This window comes from Astatotilapia calliptera, chromosome 9 (genome assembly GCF_900246225.1).
Source record: "Astatotilapia calliptera chromosome 9, fAstCal1.2, whole genome shotgun sequence".
In the NCBI taxonomy this organism is placed as follows: domain Eukaryota; kingdom Metazoa; phylum Chordata; class Actinopteri; order Cichliformes; family Cichlidae; genus Astatotilapia; species Astatotilapia calliptera.
The window spans coordinates 8116055-8130555 of record NC_039310.1 but is presented as its reverse complement, the minus strand read 5'-3'; the positions used below and the strand labels follow the sequence as shown (position 1 = coordinate 8130555).

At 40.7% G+C, this 14501-nt stretch overlaps 2 protein-coding genes across 6 annotated transcripts in view; both read right to left on the bottom strand.

Moving 5' to 3' along the window:
- Positions 1–4199, bottom strand: part of ccny (cyclin Y) — a 43781-nt gene extending 39582 nt beyond the window's left edge. For all 4 annotated transcript variants that reach the window (XM_026179373.1, XM_026179375.1, XM_026179374.1 and 1 more), the window contains exon 1: positions 3488–4199. In XM_026179373.1, coding sequence (XP_026035158.1) covers positions 3488–3641 — 154 coding nt within the window. In that variant the 5' untranslated portion in view covers positions 3642–4199. The remainder of the gene's footprint in view (positions 1–3487) is intronic.
- A 2688-nt stretch (positions 4200–6887) lies between these two features.
- Positions 6888–14454, bottom strand: LOC113029908 (cAMP-responsive element modulator). 2 transcript variants are annotated; one of them, XM_026180924.1, is made up of 6 exons: positions 14328–14454; positions 12734–12850; positions 12407–12580; positions 12112–12201; positions 7915–8059; positions 6888–7164 (listed from the first exon to the last, which is right to left on the bottom strand). In XM_026180924.1, the coding sequence occupies exons 2-6, from the start codon at positions 12801–12803 to the stop codon at positions 7020–7022; spliced, it is 624 nt and encodes a 207-aa protein (XP_026036709.1). In that variant the 5' UTR covers positions 12804–12850; positions 14328–14454; the 3' UTR covers positions 6888–7019. The 2 variants fall into 2 exon arrangements, with proteins under 2 accessions (XP_026036709.1, XP_026036710.1); XM_026180925.1 differs by lacking the exons at positions 12112–12201; positions 12407–12580; positions 12734–12850; positions 14328–14454 and adding an exon at positions 9650–10029.
- Between the last annotated feature and the right edge of the window lie 47 nt (positions 14455–14501).

Genomic DNA, 14501 nt, shown 5'->3' with positions numbered 1-14501 from the left:
TTTCCCTCTCATTTTCTTCTACAGGGAGTGTTAAGAATAACTTTTAAAAATCTAGCTCTCAGCCAGTAACAGACTTTCCATTCAGAAGAGAGGAGAAACTCATGCGTTCACCTTCTTAATTCTAAATAAATAAATAATCAGAAATATTACCTGTGGAAATGTGTGTGATGACAGACAAACTCAAGGTATTTAAAAAATATATATTTATGGTGTTTAGTCATGCTAATAAACCCTTTATACACACACACCAATGCTGCATTGAAAAAGCCACCTTTTACAGATTTTTAGAAACACATCTTTACATAACTAGTCGTGAATTTTTTATATCAAATGCATTTAAAATAGAAACCATCTCGACTGTGTAATCTGCTCAGTAACCACACAGGCCACCAGTCTAACAACACCGGAGAGAAAGCACAAGTATTTTAACAGCAATATCCTCTCATTTGGAACCAGCTGCTTAATTACATATTACGAACTTGACCCTGACAAATCTCTGCATGGGCATTGCTATACATAATCTGCAAAACAGCCATAACAGGGCAGACTGAACATAGACAGTCTATACAGTATGATTACAAAAACCCAGCAACAGAGCCTTTCATACTTCTAAGTAAGATGTGCACTGAGGTGGTTTGTTTGCACACACAAACACACAAGAGTGTGGTCATGTGTTGTCACCACTGTCAGCAGTTTTTTTTTTTAATAAATCACGAGCTCTGTGTAGCCAGGGTAACGTAAATAATAATACACAATACAAAGGGGCAGAGATGCACTTTGTACAGCTAAAGTCATATTATATCGAATGTATATATGTACCCGTTTCCCTGGACAAAGCTGTGATCCTGTGCAGGATACACAGATGAGTCTTGTGCCTATGGAATGCTATTATAGTTCCAGTGAGAGGGTGAAGGGGTCACTACCTAATCACTAGTGTAAATAGCCTGGGACAAACACAAATAACCAGCATGGAGTCTGCCCTTGTGTCCTGCTTTCTATCTATTGTAAACGGCACAATGCTGAGCTTTGTTTCTGGATTTGTTGGTTTGTTGGTTACTTTGAGCTCTTGTCCAGTGACTCTGTGAAATAAAACAGTTTACTTAACTTAATAATCTATCTACTGAAGGTCTAAACAACCAAAAGCATTTATTTATCCAGGTAAAGGTTTATGGTAGCATTATATGTTTAAATGCTAGATTTGTCATACTCACTGTACTTCTTATACTTGTACTCCTGATAGAATGCCGCGGTCACTGACTGATGAAATCAAACTGCAGGTACAAGCTGCCAAACATGTGTTTCCCTTGAAAGCTGTCTGGGCGCGTGGATAAATCTGCTCTTTATTAGGACTGACCTCACACAACTTCTTGTGAAAGTGTTATAACCATAATGAGAGGTGTGACTGCTTGATAACAGCAATTATCACTACTACTACTGATCTGACTTTACATATATCACGCATCTACTAGATTTGAATAATAAACGTGTCTGTTTAAAAGTGGACTGCACTGAGTTTACCTCAAAACCCAGTAAACACATGGAAAATAAACAAGCTGGAGCAGGACTGAGGCACAGGGCTGTGTAATCAGGAGCCGGGCTGTGACTAAAGGGTGTTTTTAACCGTGAAGCCCATCTCACAACTGGCGCTCCTCATCAGACACAGCCTCTATCACGGGAGATCTGTGGGTCCAGATGAGGCAACGGGAGGCCCAGGCAGGCCCCTCCTTGCAATGCCTTTGAATCCCCAAGAGGACCTGAAAGAACTAGGTAGAAAGGATTTCTGTGCTACTTTGCTTAGCCTGTTGGTATCCAAACCCACATCTGAAATATCAATATCAGTGGTTAGCAACTAAGAAATCCTTTGCAGCGTAAACATCCAAATACTTATTAAAAGCCACGCAGGCCAACACTCACACGACCCACTCCACGACTGATCCATTATTTAGAAAGCTGCTGAAGAAACAGTTCAGAGCTTGTATTCAAAGCACATCATGTGAGCCCCTCTTTCAGACATGCACGTTTGCATCGGTCGGCTTCATGTTCAAATGTGCACCCTTGTCACTTGTCTTGTCTGTAACACTCATGACATCAACCATAACAGGTCAGACCTTGTAAAGTTTGTGTTGCTTTACACGTTAACAGACAGGCAGGGGTACGACTGCACGTCCCTAATTACAGTGCGAGTTGTGCAGCTCACAAAAAAATGCAACCACTTTGGAGAAAGTCATAAATAGCACTGAAAGAGAAACAAAAATGAACACATTTCGGTCTTTCCACCATGTTTTAGTAAGAAAACTCGTATTGCGCAATGTCATGTTCGTAGGAAATATTAGGTACACAATGGTACACATCTCCTGCCTGGAAAAAGGCATTAGACTGAGAGCAGTACACTGTAGCTTTGGCGGTGGTGGTGGTTGGAGGGGACCAAAAAAAACAAAAAAACACTGCCACAGTTGAGAAACTGTGATAAGTCCGCTTCAGCAACCAGCATTGGGGCTGGTTCCTGCTAATGTTTCACAGTTACTGCACATCTCTTCAAGCATTACTGGTAATTTCCTTACTGCTATGGCATGCTGGTATGACTTCCTTTCCCCCCATTCACTCCCTCTCCCTCGTATTTCCTTAGAGTTTCTGCAGGGTTTCTTTGATTTTCAAGGATACACAAACAGGGACACTTAAGGCCTGGCTCGAATCGGATGAAGTCACTGACCCTAAATAAATTTGTTTCAGTCAGACTGAAATACTACTGATACTCAAATGCTACATGTCTCCAACGTCTGTGTTAATGTTTAGAGGCCAAAAGCAGTGTCACTTGACTTTTATCTGTGTGTGTGCGTGAGAGTGTGAATGTGCTGGTGTAAATGAAAGTTTAAACTGGTTACACATCTCCTACTTAAAAGGGAAGTGAGTGGACACCCTGTCCAGCACCATCACCTCCCACCAGAACAGCGACCCGCACTCAAACTGCCCTGCCTTATGCATTCTTTCACACACAGACGCTTAACAAAAATCGTACAAGACAAAGGTCCACCCTGAAGACATCGGACTCATTCAACCTGCCCACTGTTGTTTTTCTATGGCAGTGTCATAGGAATGAAAGGTATCAGTGAAATTGTTCTTTTTTTTTTATCTTTTTATCTTTTTTTGAGGAAAACTATCCTCATGTTGCAGCCATCCAAGCTTGGAAACATGAAATATGGCAGATTTACAAGCTAGGAGTCCAAAGAAGATGAAGCCCACAGTTACCGCAGTTATTGGTATTATGGGAGGGTGGGTCCTTCGCACAGACATTGCAAGGTCGCATTACCTGTTTAATCGCCTATTTCTGCAGAAGCGTGAGCATATTGGAGTAATAAAATCACAATATATGAAATACTAAACGATTTGCAACACTATTATAAAATAATATCAATAATATCTTGAGGAAAAAAACTTGTAGTTTCTTATTTTTATTTAAATGCCATAAAGAAGCCAGTCTGCATCTTACCATCTATATTTTCTCTGTCGCTGATGTGCTGGAGGTTGCAACCCGTGTCTTCGCGACTCAGCTCCGGCTCGGGCCGGTAGGGCTCCAGCCTGGAGTGGTTGCTTCTCCGGTGTTTGGGGCTCGACGACACGCAGCAGGAGGTTGTATTGCCCATGTTTGCGAAAGCAGCTTTCGGTTGTATTCCTCAAGCCCAACTCCACCCGGCAGGCTTTCTCCCTGCTGTTGCTGCTAGCCTTACTACAAGAGGAAAAAACGGGGCGGTAACGCGGAGACGGGACCCCGGTGCAAACGAGCTTTGCCCTGGTACAATTTGCGTTACACGCCCTTCTCTCGCGTCCACGGCACGCTTAGTTAAACAAATGGAGCCATTGGGAGCTACTAGAAAAAACAGAAAAAGAGAAAAAACGCCAAGGTTGGCTAATGAAAAAGAAAACCAGCTAAATGTCCACTTCCAAACCTCCAGGCGAGGGGAGGTGGTGCCCCTGGATAGCAGGCTTCGGTATCGCTGTCGACTCCCTCGCCCTGTAATTCCTCTCCGAGCGTGCGTTTACTCTCTGAGACACATTTTCCGAGCACTGTTACTTTATAACGATACGGATATAAGAACATGGCACTTGAGCTGGTCGGAGAGGAAGATGTTTTTGCTCTCAGCGCTACATGGTTGCCAGAGTACTGTAGACTGCTGCTGCTGCTACATCCGCTGCCGTGTTGCTTTCAGGTACTACAAGTACAGTCAGATTTTCGACAACCAAAGTTGCTTAAGCAGTTTCGAATTAGGGGCCGTTAATGGCCAGAAAAGAAAGCATTTGTGATTATAAAGAAATTGAGGGATAAAAGTAACTCCCGAGGTAGAAGTGCGCTTTGATTTTTATTTAAAGTTCCTTTAAAAAAATGTAGCTCAACATATAAATTGCAAAGACTATTACTCTTATTAAAAATTCCACGCTCCCTGCCGCTCATAAACATATCTTTTAAAAAAAAAAAACACTGCGCTGTGGCTGTGATGGAAAAGGTTCCGGTTCAAGTGGGTAGTTACAACCGTGTAATAAATGCTCAATTATAATACCGTCTACAGGATACAACCAAGGAAACTAAGGAATGTAATACAACGTAATGACGCTACGTTTCGTTACCCCATTTTTTAACCGATATTTTTATGCAGTTGTTGGTGTATCTGTAAACTTAAAATAGAAAGCCGTTCATTTTGCTTGAAAAGGTGAATGAACTGTGCTGTTTCCCTGGTTATGACTTGTTATGGGCACAAACACAGACGCCTGTCCACACCCGTGTTTGTGTACAGTAAATTACTTGATCTTGACTAATGACTGGCAAACCCATACGGGGCTTTCCTTTGCATGTGAAAAAATCTTTGATTTTTGTAGTATTAACTGGATTTTTTTCTGGTTGGGGTTTGGGAATGCAAACAAAGTGAAGCCCTGAAGAATAATAGCCAGTTCAATCAGGACGTTTCTTCAAATGTACGACAATGTGTATTTGTAAACCGAGGCTGGAAAAATGAGAAAAAAAATCCTGTTTGCAGGATTGTATAGACTGAGATGACCAGGCATGATGCTGTAGTGCAGCCTGCTGGTACTGTACCTGCACTGCATTTTATGACAAGCTTATCTAAAATTTTAAAAACATGTATTTTGTAATTTGATCTTTTTTTCCATTTCTTTTCCCCCCTACCAGTTACCAAGATTACAGACTGTGCTGTGCTTTTTATTCTATGAATGCAGTGTGGAAGCATTCATGGCAGGATTTTGGATGATTAGTCACTTCAATAAAGCCCATGGTATGTTTTAATTAGGATGTAAGATGTACCTGCACAAAGCATTTGATCTGATAGCATAGGTCAGGTATGCAAATGCAGCATTTAAACTCAAAACAGCTGTATTATACTGTTCCCAAATAGTGGATTCTTTTCTCTCTGACGATGGAAGTGTTTAGAGACTGGACAGGAATAAGGTTTCACAATAGGCCCAGGTGCAAGGCTGGTCTCAGTGATACTGGATTCTTTCCTTTGTTGCTTTGTTACTAGGTCTCTGAGGCAAATTACACATAGGAGTGACACAAGCACTGCACAATCAAGATCCCTCATTGCTATCCACGAGTCCCTTTTTTCTCCTTCCATCCTGTGAGCTGGTTAAATATCAAGCACAGATTCTTAATATTTTCCTTTTTAGAGCAACAATTTCTCAATTTGCTAAGCATGAGAATAGCGCTACTAAAGAGAGCAGGAAAATATTTCCTTTCCGTTGGCACATCTGTGTTCCACTGGTTGTGGTTTAAGAAAATGTGCTTAAGAGCACTCTCTAATCTTCCATTCGTCCATTAAAAGTGCAGCTCTTCCACAAAATGTCTGTCACCTGCAAAAATGCAACAAAAGAGAGGAAATGACTGTGCTTTATTAGTGACAGTCTCAGTATCAAGGTGAGCCATCACCATCAGTGAAGAACGGAACGTCATGTTCCAAGCAGAAACCCAAGGCTGAGACTCAGAGTGGCAGCGTCTGCTTTAATGGAACTTTAGCTTATAAGGTCCGTGAGGCCTTTCGTCTTATCTCTCTAAGCCCAAACTAATAGCAAATGAACTCCCGTTGACTAGTTTTAAGTCATATGCACGTCTTTAACATTTACTGCATGTGAGAAGAAAGACACAGAGAGGCTGAACGAGAATTTTATTGAAGTGAAAACATTCCAAAAGGCCTTCACATGGGTTCTGACGATTCTTAACGTGCTGCAGAGGAGAAATGATACACCAAGAATCCAGCAGCTAATATGTCATTAAAAACAAATGAGCAACTGTCTCACGACTAGAGTGTTAAATTTAATCACAGATACAGATGCAAAGGGAACAAAAAAAGGAAACGACAAGTTAATGCAAATGTATCAAAAACAGATATTTTTTCTAAACATACACTCAGCTCTGCTGCAATATCCCAAAAATATAGAACAATGTGCAGCAAAACCTGCCCGAATAAATAATAATGCCACTGGTTAGAGGCATCGGACCTTCTAAAATCAAACAAAATTTAAAAAACCCCCACAAACTTTGTGAAGCCCTGAAGATCACATGAACCCTGATATTTGAAAATTTGGCTTCTGGCAGCATTTTTCTCCCTGAACAGTCCTCCAAACAAAGCCATCACAAAGACTACCAATTAATGGAGTATTTGAACAGACCCACATCATAATATTGTAAAGCAATGCGGTTAAGGTAACGCAAAGCCATTGCTGACACGTTCAGGTTTAACCTCCGCTGTTGGACATTCTGATCCACATAGGGCCTACTTCCTCTAGAAGCCTGGCTCACAAATACTCACTGATATCTCCTGAAACAAGCTGCATATTTCAGCTGCTGCTGGTGCATGGATAATTCAGAGCCTGAAACACCGACATCATTGTGTAAACACATTTAATTAGCAACTACAAAGGGTGTGTGTTCGTTGGAGTGCGTGTATATGTACACAGAGTCCTCAAGATAGGCCACAGAAACAAACCGACACAGTCCACACAATCCCGATTCCCCATCACTCCACTTTGTGACGATAGATGTCTTTTAAGGCTCTAAGCTCTTCTATCAGAGTCTTATTTTGATTTTCCAGCACGGCCACGCGATTCTCAAGGCACCTGACATATTCCTTCTTCTTCCGCCGACACTCACGGGCAGCTTCCCTGGAAGCAGTGGACAACAGAGGACTCATTAAAGCTGTTAATCTGAGAACAACACATACAAAAAGCCTACCACGAAAGGTTAAGATGATTATCTTTTTGAAGGCGTTACCATTCAAAAACCTCCAGGCTAGGTCTTTTACATCACAGCCAACCAAAGGAGGATCTTACAAAGTAAACAACGATTCACTGATAAATAGCCGATCATAGTAAAAGCACAGTGTAGGGAAGAAATGCAGGAAAAAAGACAACCAAGAAAAGCTGGCATTGGAAACAGCTGTTTACAGCAAGCACATAGTCAACGCACAATGTAGAGTACTCTGTTTGCTCACCGGCAAATCACTATTATCCACATAACGCGTATACGTATATATGCGCACAAAATTTGACATTTTAACCTCCATGTGAGACAACTCACTCCACACACCAAACACAGGACGCAGAGAAGGTAACGTGAGGACAAATAAGAATTAGAAGATAAAGAGTGTGGATGAAGGGGAATTATGTGGTGAACTAATGACGTGCTATAAAACTTATTATTACATGGACATGTCATGTATTATCATGCAGATGATTGTATATTATACAACAGACACAGCAGGAATGAGAGAAGATATATTCCCCAAGGATATACTTTGAATCTATCCAGCTGACACTGGATTATTTAAATTGTTGTTGTTACTGTGTTGGCACGAATGCCTTATTATCTGGGTTATATTGTCCAAGAGAATGAATGTAAGCACTCCTCTATACCTGTTCTTCATCAAGCGCAGCTCCCTCTTCTGTAAGGCATCCTCTATAAGTTTCTGGGAGCTGTGAGCACTGGGCCCTGCGACACCCTGAGGGAGGCTGGAGGTGGGGTTACGCAGCTGGCAGCCAGTCAGGTCACCAGGGGTACCTAGGGAGACGCAAAACAACACATCAGACTCAGAGCTTTGGTCATACGTTTTAGGCTAACAGTTTACATCCTTAATAGACAGAATGTTTATTAATGAAACTGTATTTTGCAGTTTTTCATGTAAAATAAAAGTTCAGTATGACACTTGATTGAGTAGCTTTGCAGAACCACTTTTAGCAGCAAGAACTTTAAGTAATCATTGCCTGACTTTATCTGCCTGTTACATCATTTGATTAGCAGCAGCTTACTGCTACTTACCCTCTTAATTCCTATGGACACAGTAAGGCAACACAGTAAGGCTGTACTCATGAAAGATGACACTTACTGATGGCAGGAATCAGCTGTTATGTAATGTAAATTTTTCGCTTGCTTAAATTATTAAATCAAAAGCCGGAAGACTTTTGTTGCAGTTGGTTGAGTAGCTACAGTTGCTATCAGAGCTACTGGAGTTAGAGATCCAGTAACAAGCAACATCTTTAACTCTTTTCCCCATAAAGACAGAATTTCACGACCTGTACCCTTAGTGATGACTTTTGACACCTCAGTATATGTCAATAAAGACCAGCAGGCATTCAAAGGGGTAAAGAGTTAAAACTGGTAGTGTGGAACGGCCTCTTTCAAACCCAAAATCATAATCTAATTTTCACATTTTTATTCAACATCAACATGCTATCTATTTATTTTAGATCGACAAAAATAAAGCACAGCGTGAATAATCCTGGAACGCGTTGTAACTGCAAGTTCCCATTAAACAGAATTCAGATTTTAAATGGTTTTATCACACGCTCACCCAGTATGTTGCTTAACGCTATAATAAGAAACAGAAATAATTAGAGCATGAGTGACTCGGTTGTATGTATTCTGACAAAATCTTATCGAATCAAGCCAGCGTGTGATGCTGCGAGAGAAACAGACACTGAGAGACGGTGCCATTCCTGTCCACTTCTCCTTCTGTTCATTGTTTGGTCAGCACCAGTAGGACTCATTAATTCTCTGACATGTTGGAACTGCGAAAAGAGCCGTATGTAATCACAGTGTGGCCAGCAGCTGACGTCAGTGTGCATCTTATTCATTGGGTGCATGTGCATGTCGCTGCTGGGGGGCTTGTTCCAGGAAGAGCAGTGACGTCAGCCGGTGCTGCTATGTGCTCTGAGTGGGCAGAGCGCCGAAGCATTTCACAAAGAGAGAGAGAGGCAGAGAAACAGAGAGACACAGGCAGATCCTGTGAAAATGTTTCCTCCGGAGCAATCTTGATGCAGCTGACCGTGGAAAACGAGGATAATCTCTATTTCTTTCAGATCATCCGGTACTTTTCTCAGAGGACCCTACTTGTGACGTTATTTTGAGGAAGTTACTGATCTTAACTGAGCTGGTTTGGGGAAAAACTGACTGAAAACATATAAAGAAGAAAAAAGCAAGCATCACAATAATCTTTTTTTTTTCAGTCTAAAAGCTTCTAACTTATTTTAACTGTGAATTTTCCCACTCACCATAAACTCACGAATCTCACTAACTCTTAAAGAGACAGTCCAACAAAACAACAATCTGAAAACGCACTCTCACAAAGATCCGGTAATAAAAGAGACATACCTGTTTCTGTCTCATCCCCAGTCACAGCCATACTGTATACGCTCCCAGCTTTTCCAAGAGAAACTGCCCCTTTCAGAGTCTTCTCTCTCACTGAAACATTACCACGGCCAACAGTGGAGCTGTGTGTGTGCAATTTACAATTAGAGGCATTGACATCACCATGACATCACTGGCCTCCTGATGTCAACAGTATGGTTTGCTCTCTCCCGACACAGTGCTATGAGTCAGGGGCTCTGCTGTTTGTCTTTGGAGAGGAATTTTTTATCAGCTAGACTGAAGCGCCTCTTCAGCTCCGAAGCAAACAGCCAGCTGAAAGCACAAAGTATGACTGCAATACTGAAAACCTGCTTTCTCAAAGCAGAACAAAAAGTCACCAGTGTGTGATAGGAACTCTTATTTTATGTCAAATCTTCACATTTGTACTTTTATTCAAATTAGATCTATACAGTAAATAGACAGGCTACTGATATCGATAAAGTTATCGATTGAACAAATATAAATAGCTCTCCTCCTTCTGCCACAGCACCTTCCATACCCCAAGCTAAAGGAGTTGGCTCCCCCTGCAGGCATCACAGAGGTATGATCTAAGTAATTGGAATGATGTAAAAGCTTGATGACGTCTGTACGTGTGCATTTCTCCCAAATTTCTGTTACTTTCTCAGTCATTTGAGTTGGCGGGGAGTTACTGGTGGAGGAAGCACTTAGATCCTTGACTTAAGTTGAATTTGCAACCTCACTGTAAAAACACACAGTGAGAGAAGTGAAAGCTAAAGTGTTAAGTATTCAAATGGACTTTTACACTGTCCAACTTTGGATCATTATGTGATTAACACACAGAGAGATGTACATAAACATGCTTCGGCTCGAGGTGGAGTTTGTTCTTTCTTTTTATGCTCTTTTGGAAATGCATCATATTTCAAGATCATCGCAAATTTTGCAGGGTGGTAAGTCATCAGTAGCGCGGAGAATAAAGAGTGAATAGAGAATCGGAGAAACAGGCTGAAAATTTGAATACTGTATAAGTTGGTATGGAGGCCAAATATAGACTATGAATAATGAAACCTATCTGCTGGACTTTGAATCTCATCTATCTTTCAGATGATTTAAGATAAAAACGTAAATATAAAGACACTGATCTATCTGATTTTCTCTTATTGGTGTTGTTCCTGCATCATCATAATAATGCTGGTCCAGTATCAACATGGAAACTGACCAATCACATTGCTGTGTGATAGCTTTGGAATGCGGTGGAAAATGGAAAAAAAGCTTTTGCTTATATAAAACTCTCTTCTGAAACAAATGGTAAGGATTTCAAGTGTTTTCTTTATTGAACATAATAATAGTGCATTATCAAATTCAGTTTTCTGCTAGTCAAATTTGGTCACTTGTGTTGGTTTGCTTGTGATAGTTTTTATAGCATTAGCTAACTTCTTGGCTTATGCTAACTGAATACTCAGACAACCTGATTGGTCAGTTGATGGACTGGCGAGGTGTCTGCAGTAGTGCGGATGCTCTACCTGTGGTGAAAAGAGAGCTAAGCATGAAAGCAAAGCTGTCAATATACAGGTTGGTCTACATTCCAACCCTTGCCTATGGTGACGAGTTGTGGCTAGTGATCAAAAGAATGAGATCACAGATACAAGCAGTGGAAATTTCCTCAGGAGAGTGGCCGGGCTCAGCCTTAGCAATAGCAGCTCGGTCATTTTTGAGGAACTCAGAGTAGAGCTGCTACTCGTCCACACTGAAATAAGGCAGTTATGGTGGTTCAACATCTTACTGAGATGCTTCCTAGCCACAATCTACGTGAGGTTTTCCAGCCATCATAGTGGGACGAGTCATGGGGGCAGAGCCACAACATGCTGGGGAGATTACATTCCTCAGCTGGCTTAGGAAAGCCTTGATCTCCCCAGAAGAGCTGGAGGAGGTGGCTTGGGAGAAGGATGTCTGACTGTTGCTCTTCCTACCTGGACCTGGATAAGTGTCAGAAAGTGCATAGATGGATGGAAGATATAAAACTGAGTGAAAAAGGTAGCTTTCCTCACTCTGAAAAGTGTAGACAATGCCGGTTACAAAGGCTGGTTACAGAAAAGGTGATGGGACAACTTCCTTTGGCTTCCCCAGTAAACACTTTCCTGATGAGTTTATGCTCCCAATCCCTAGTGAGCATAGAGTATGCAAATCTACCAACAGAAAGGATACAATATTATCAGATAGTCAATTCTGATGTGTCTCATAGATGGTAACTACATACAAGGGCCTTATATTGACTATAACAAACAGTGTGTGGTTTTCCTGGAGCTTAATATTGTCCTCTGGCATTTATACAGTTCGTGTAGGAAATGCCTGTTTTTGCTTCTACAGTTCTTAGTCACCCAGTGTAGCAACTCAGCAGCAGCACAAGGGCAATCAGCTGCTACCTAGAAGTGATAGCATATCATTGAGAGCATCTCTGCTGTACTCACAGGTTTCTGGTGGAGGACTTGGTGTGCATGTGCTGGCCTTGGCAATTGATGCCAGCATCTGTGAACGGATTTGGAAGTTGACCGGAGTGCCTGTTAAAAAATAAAAGCTGAGGTTTAATGCATCACTGCTTTGTTTATCAGTTGCAGCACGAACATTCCCCCTCTTTAATATCTGTTTCTTGTTATAACAGAGATGTAAAAAAACTGCAGGAATCCAGAGGAAGCAGCACCATCCTGTCACTACTTTTGCTTTTGACACAAAAACACTCACATGAATCTGGAAATAAGGGGTTACCTGGTAAGGAATACGCAGTATAGGGGTGCAGTGCCCAATTCTGGATCCCTCCACAGCACTGAAGAGAAGTGCTTAATGGATACTGGAGTGCTTGTGTCCTAGTCATAGCCATCGATGGCAGGTTCTCTACCTTATTAGGCATTATCGTGGCAGGAACTCTTTGAAAAAGCCCATCTGGGATAGTAAAAAAGCCCATTACATATTAGCAGTTTGAGATGTCACAGGTTCAAATTATCTGCTCTAATTGTACTGAACTCATGTGATGGTAATGTTGTTTAGCTGGAGTGTGATAGTGATTTGTAAACTGTGTGATCGCGGCATGCTTACTGTTCTGTTTGCAGCTCTTTTGCTGGTCAACAGGCAGCTGATATTTCTCATCTGTCTTCATTTGATTCATTCTGAGAGGCACTGGTTCAATCGTAAATCACCTGTTTGTGCTAGTTCCTGGGGTAAACAGAAGAAGGTAACGTTACTCACATTAAGAAAATGAAATGAGAGTTGCATCTATGAGGAAACCATTGCCACATTGGCACCTCTTAGATGTACTTAGATTCTAGAGATATTGCACTTTAGTAAAATATGACGTGACGGTTTAGTCAAGCCCCCAGAAGAGATGACTCAACCAGTTCCTGGAGTTTATGAACCACTTCTCTATTTAGCCTCAGTGTTCAGCTTTGCATTATGCAAATCGGGGGTTTGAAGTATAGCGTGTGGTTTGCAGTAAGATATCCAGTACTGTGAAAATCAAGTCTTGAGCCACACCTCATTTCTTTGTATTTTTCTTGGAAAACAGGGAATGGCTGCAGTGATTTACTGAAACGTGTCTAAACATGCATGGAAATACGGTATATAAGCAAAATTTAAAAAGAAAAAAGTTATTTTCACGAACAGGCTTCTTAAAGGATATTCAAAGCTTGTCTTTTTATTTTTCTCTCTTTTTGTTCCCTTCCCTGTCAAGATGCTTCTTCCATAATGTCCAGGTCCAGCCTTTGGGGAGGCCAATCCATGACTGTTAGTGTTGCATTTTGTTTTTCAATCCAGGTATGCTTTTAATGTCACAGTCCAGTTATTATGTAATTTGGCAAACCTTTCTTATCTTAAGAATGGCTTTTTGACAGTCACCCTTCCACTTCTTCTTCTGTTTGCTATTTTGCAGTATCATTTTTTTAAAGACTGCAAGCACCATGCTGAGCTATGCTAAGCAATGCTAAATTTTCAGCTAATAGCTCTTTAGCTCTTTTCCAAAAATGCTATTTTATTCCTGTCAAGCTGTGTTATATCTGTATTTTGGATTTTGTTTTTTTCTCATAAATGGGACCAATTTACATGTTATTATACATGTTATAAATTACTGGAGTGCAAATAAAAAAGTGTCTAAATATCTAGTTTCAAATTGTTTTTTTTTTTTGCTGTTTTCACCTCTTCATCATTCATAGGTTAAAAAAATCCTCTGAAAATTATCAGGTTAATTATCAGACTAAATTGAAAATGAATTCAAAAAGCAACCAAAGAAACACTTTGAAAGACCCTTATTGGAAGTAAAATATAAAGAAAAGAGGGATACCTAAAGACTTTTGCACTGCCCTGTAAGTAACATGTGCCAGATTTTGGTTAACAAAAATGGAACAAAAAGTGGACGACAGACACTGGCTCAGTTGAGATTTTGTTTCATATCAATAACCTTTTGCTGCGATCAGCTGCCACATATTTGGTAACCAATGTAAAAAGATGTTAAATGGTCATGTAAAAAACAATATCATGTTGGTCAAGCGTCCTGGCAACTAACTGATGTTTTAGCACATGTAAAGCATTTAGCTAGAACTAGAACTTGTTAGTAAACAAATATATTGTGCCGACATTGTACGGCCTGTATGTACACAATGCTGTATTTGTGTGAATGAGTCTTAAAAGAAACTCTTACCTTAGTAGATGATGATGATTAACTGACGGAGTTATTTTATTTATTTATTTATTTTTGGCGTGTGTGTGTATCGGTGAGCCCGTTAGGCAGTGTGTTTTTTCTCTTGCCCATTCTGATTGGTTGATTGGCTCAGTACGAACTGAAATTGTTATTATTCGAATACTGAGCTGTTAG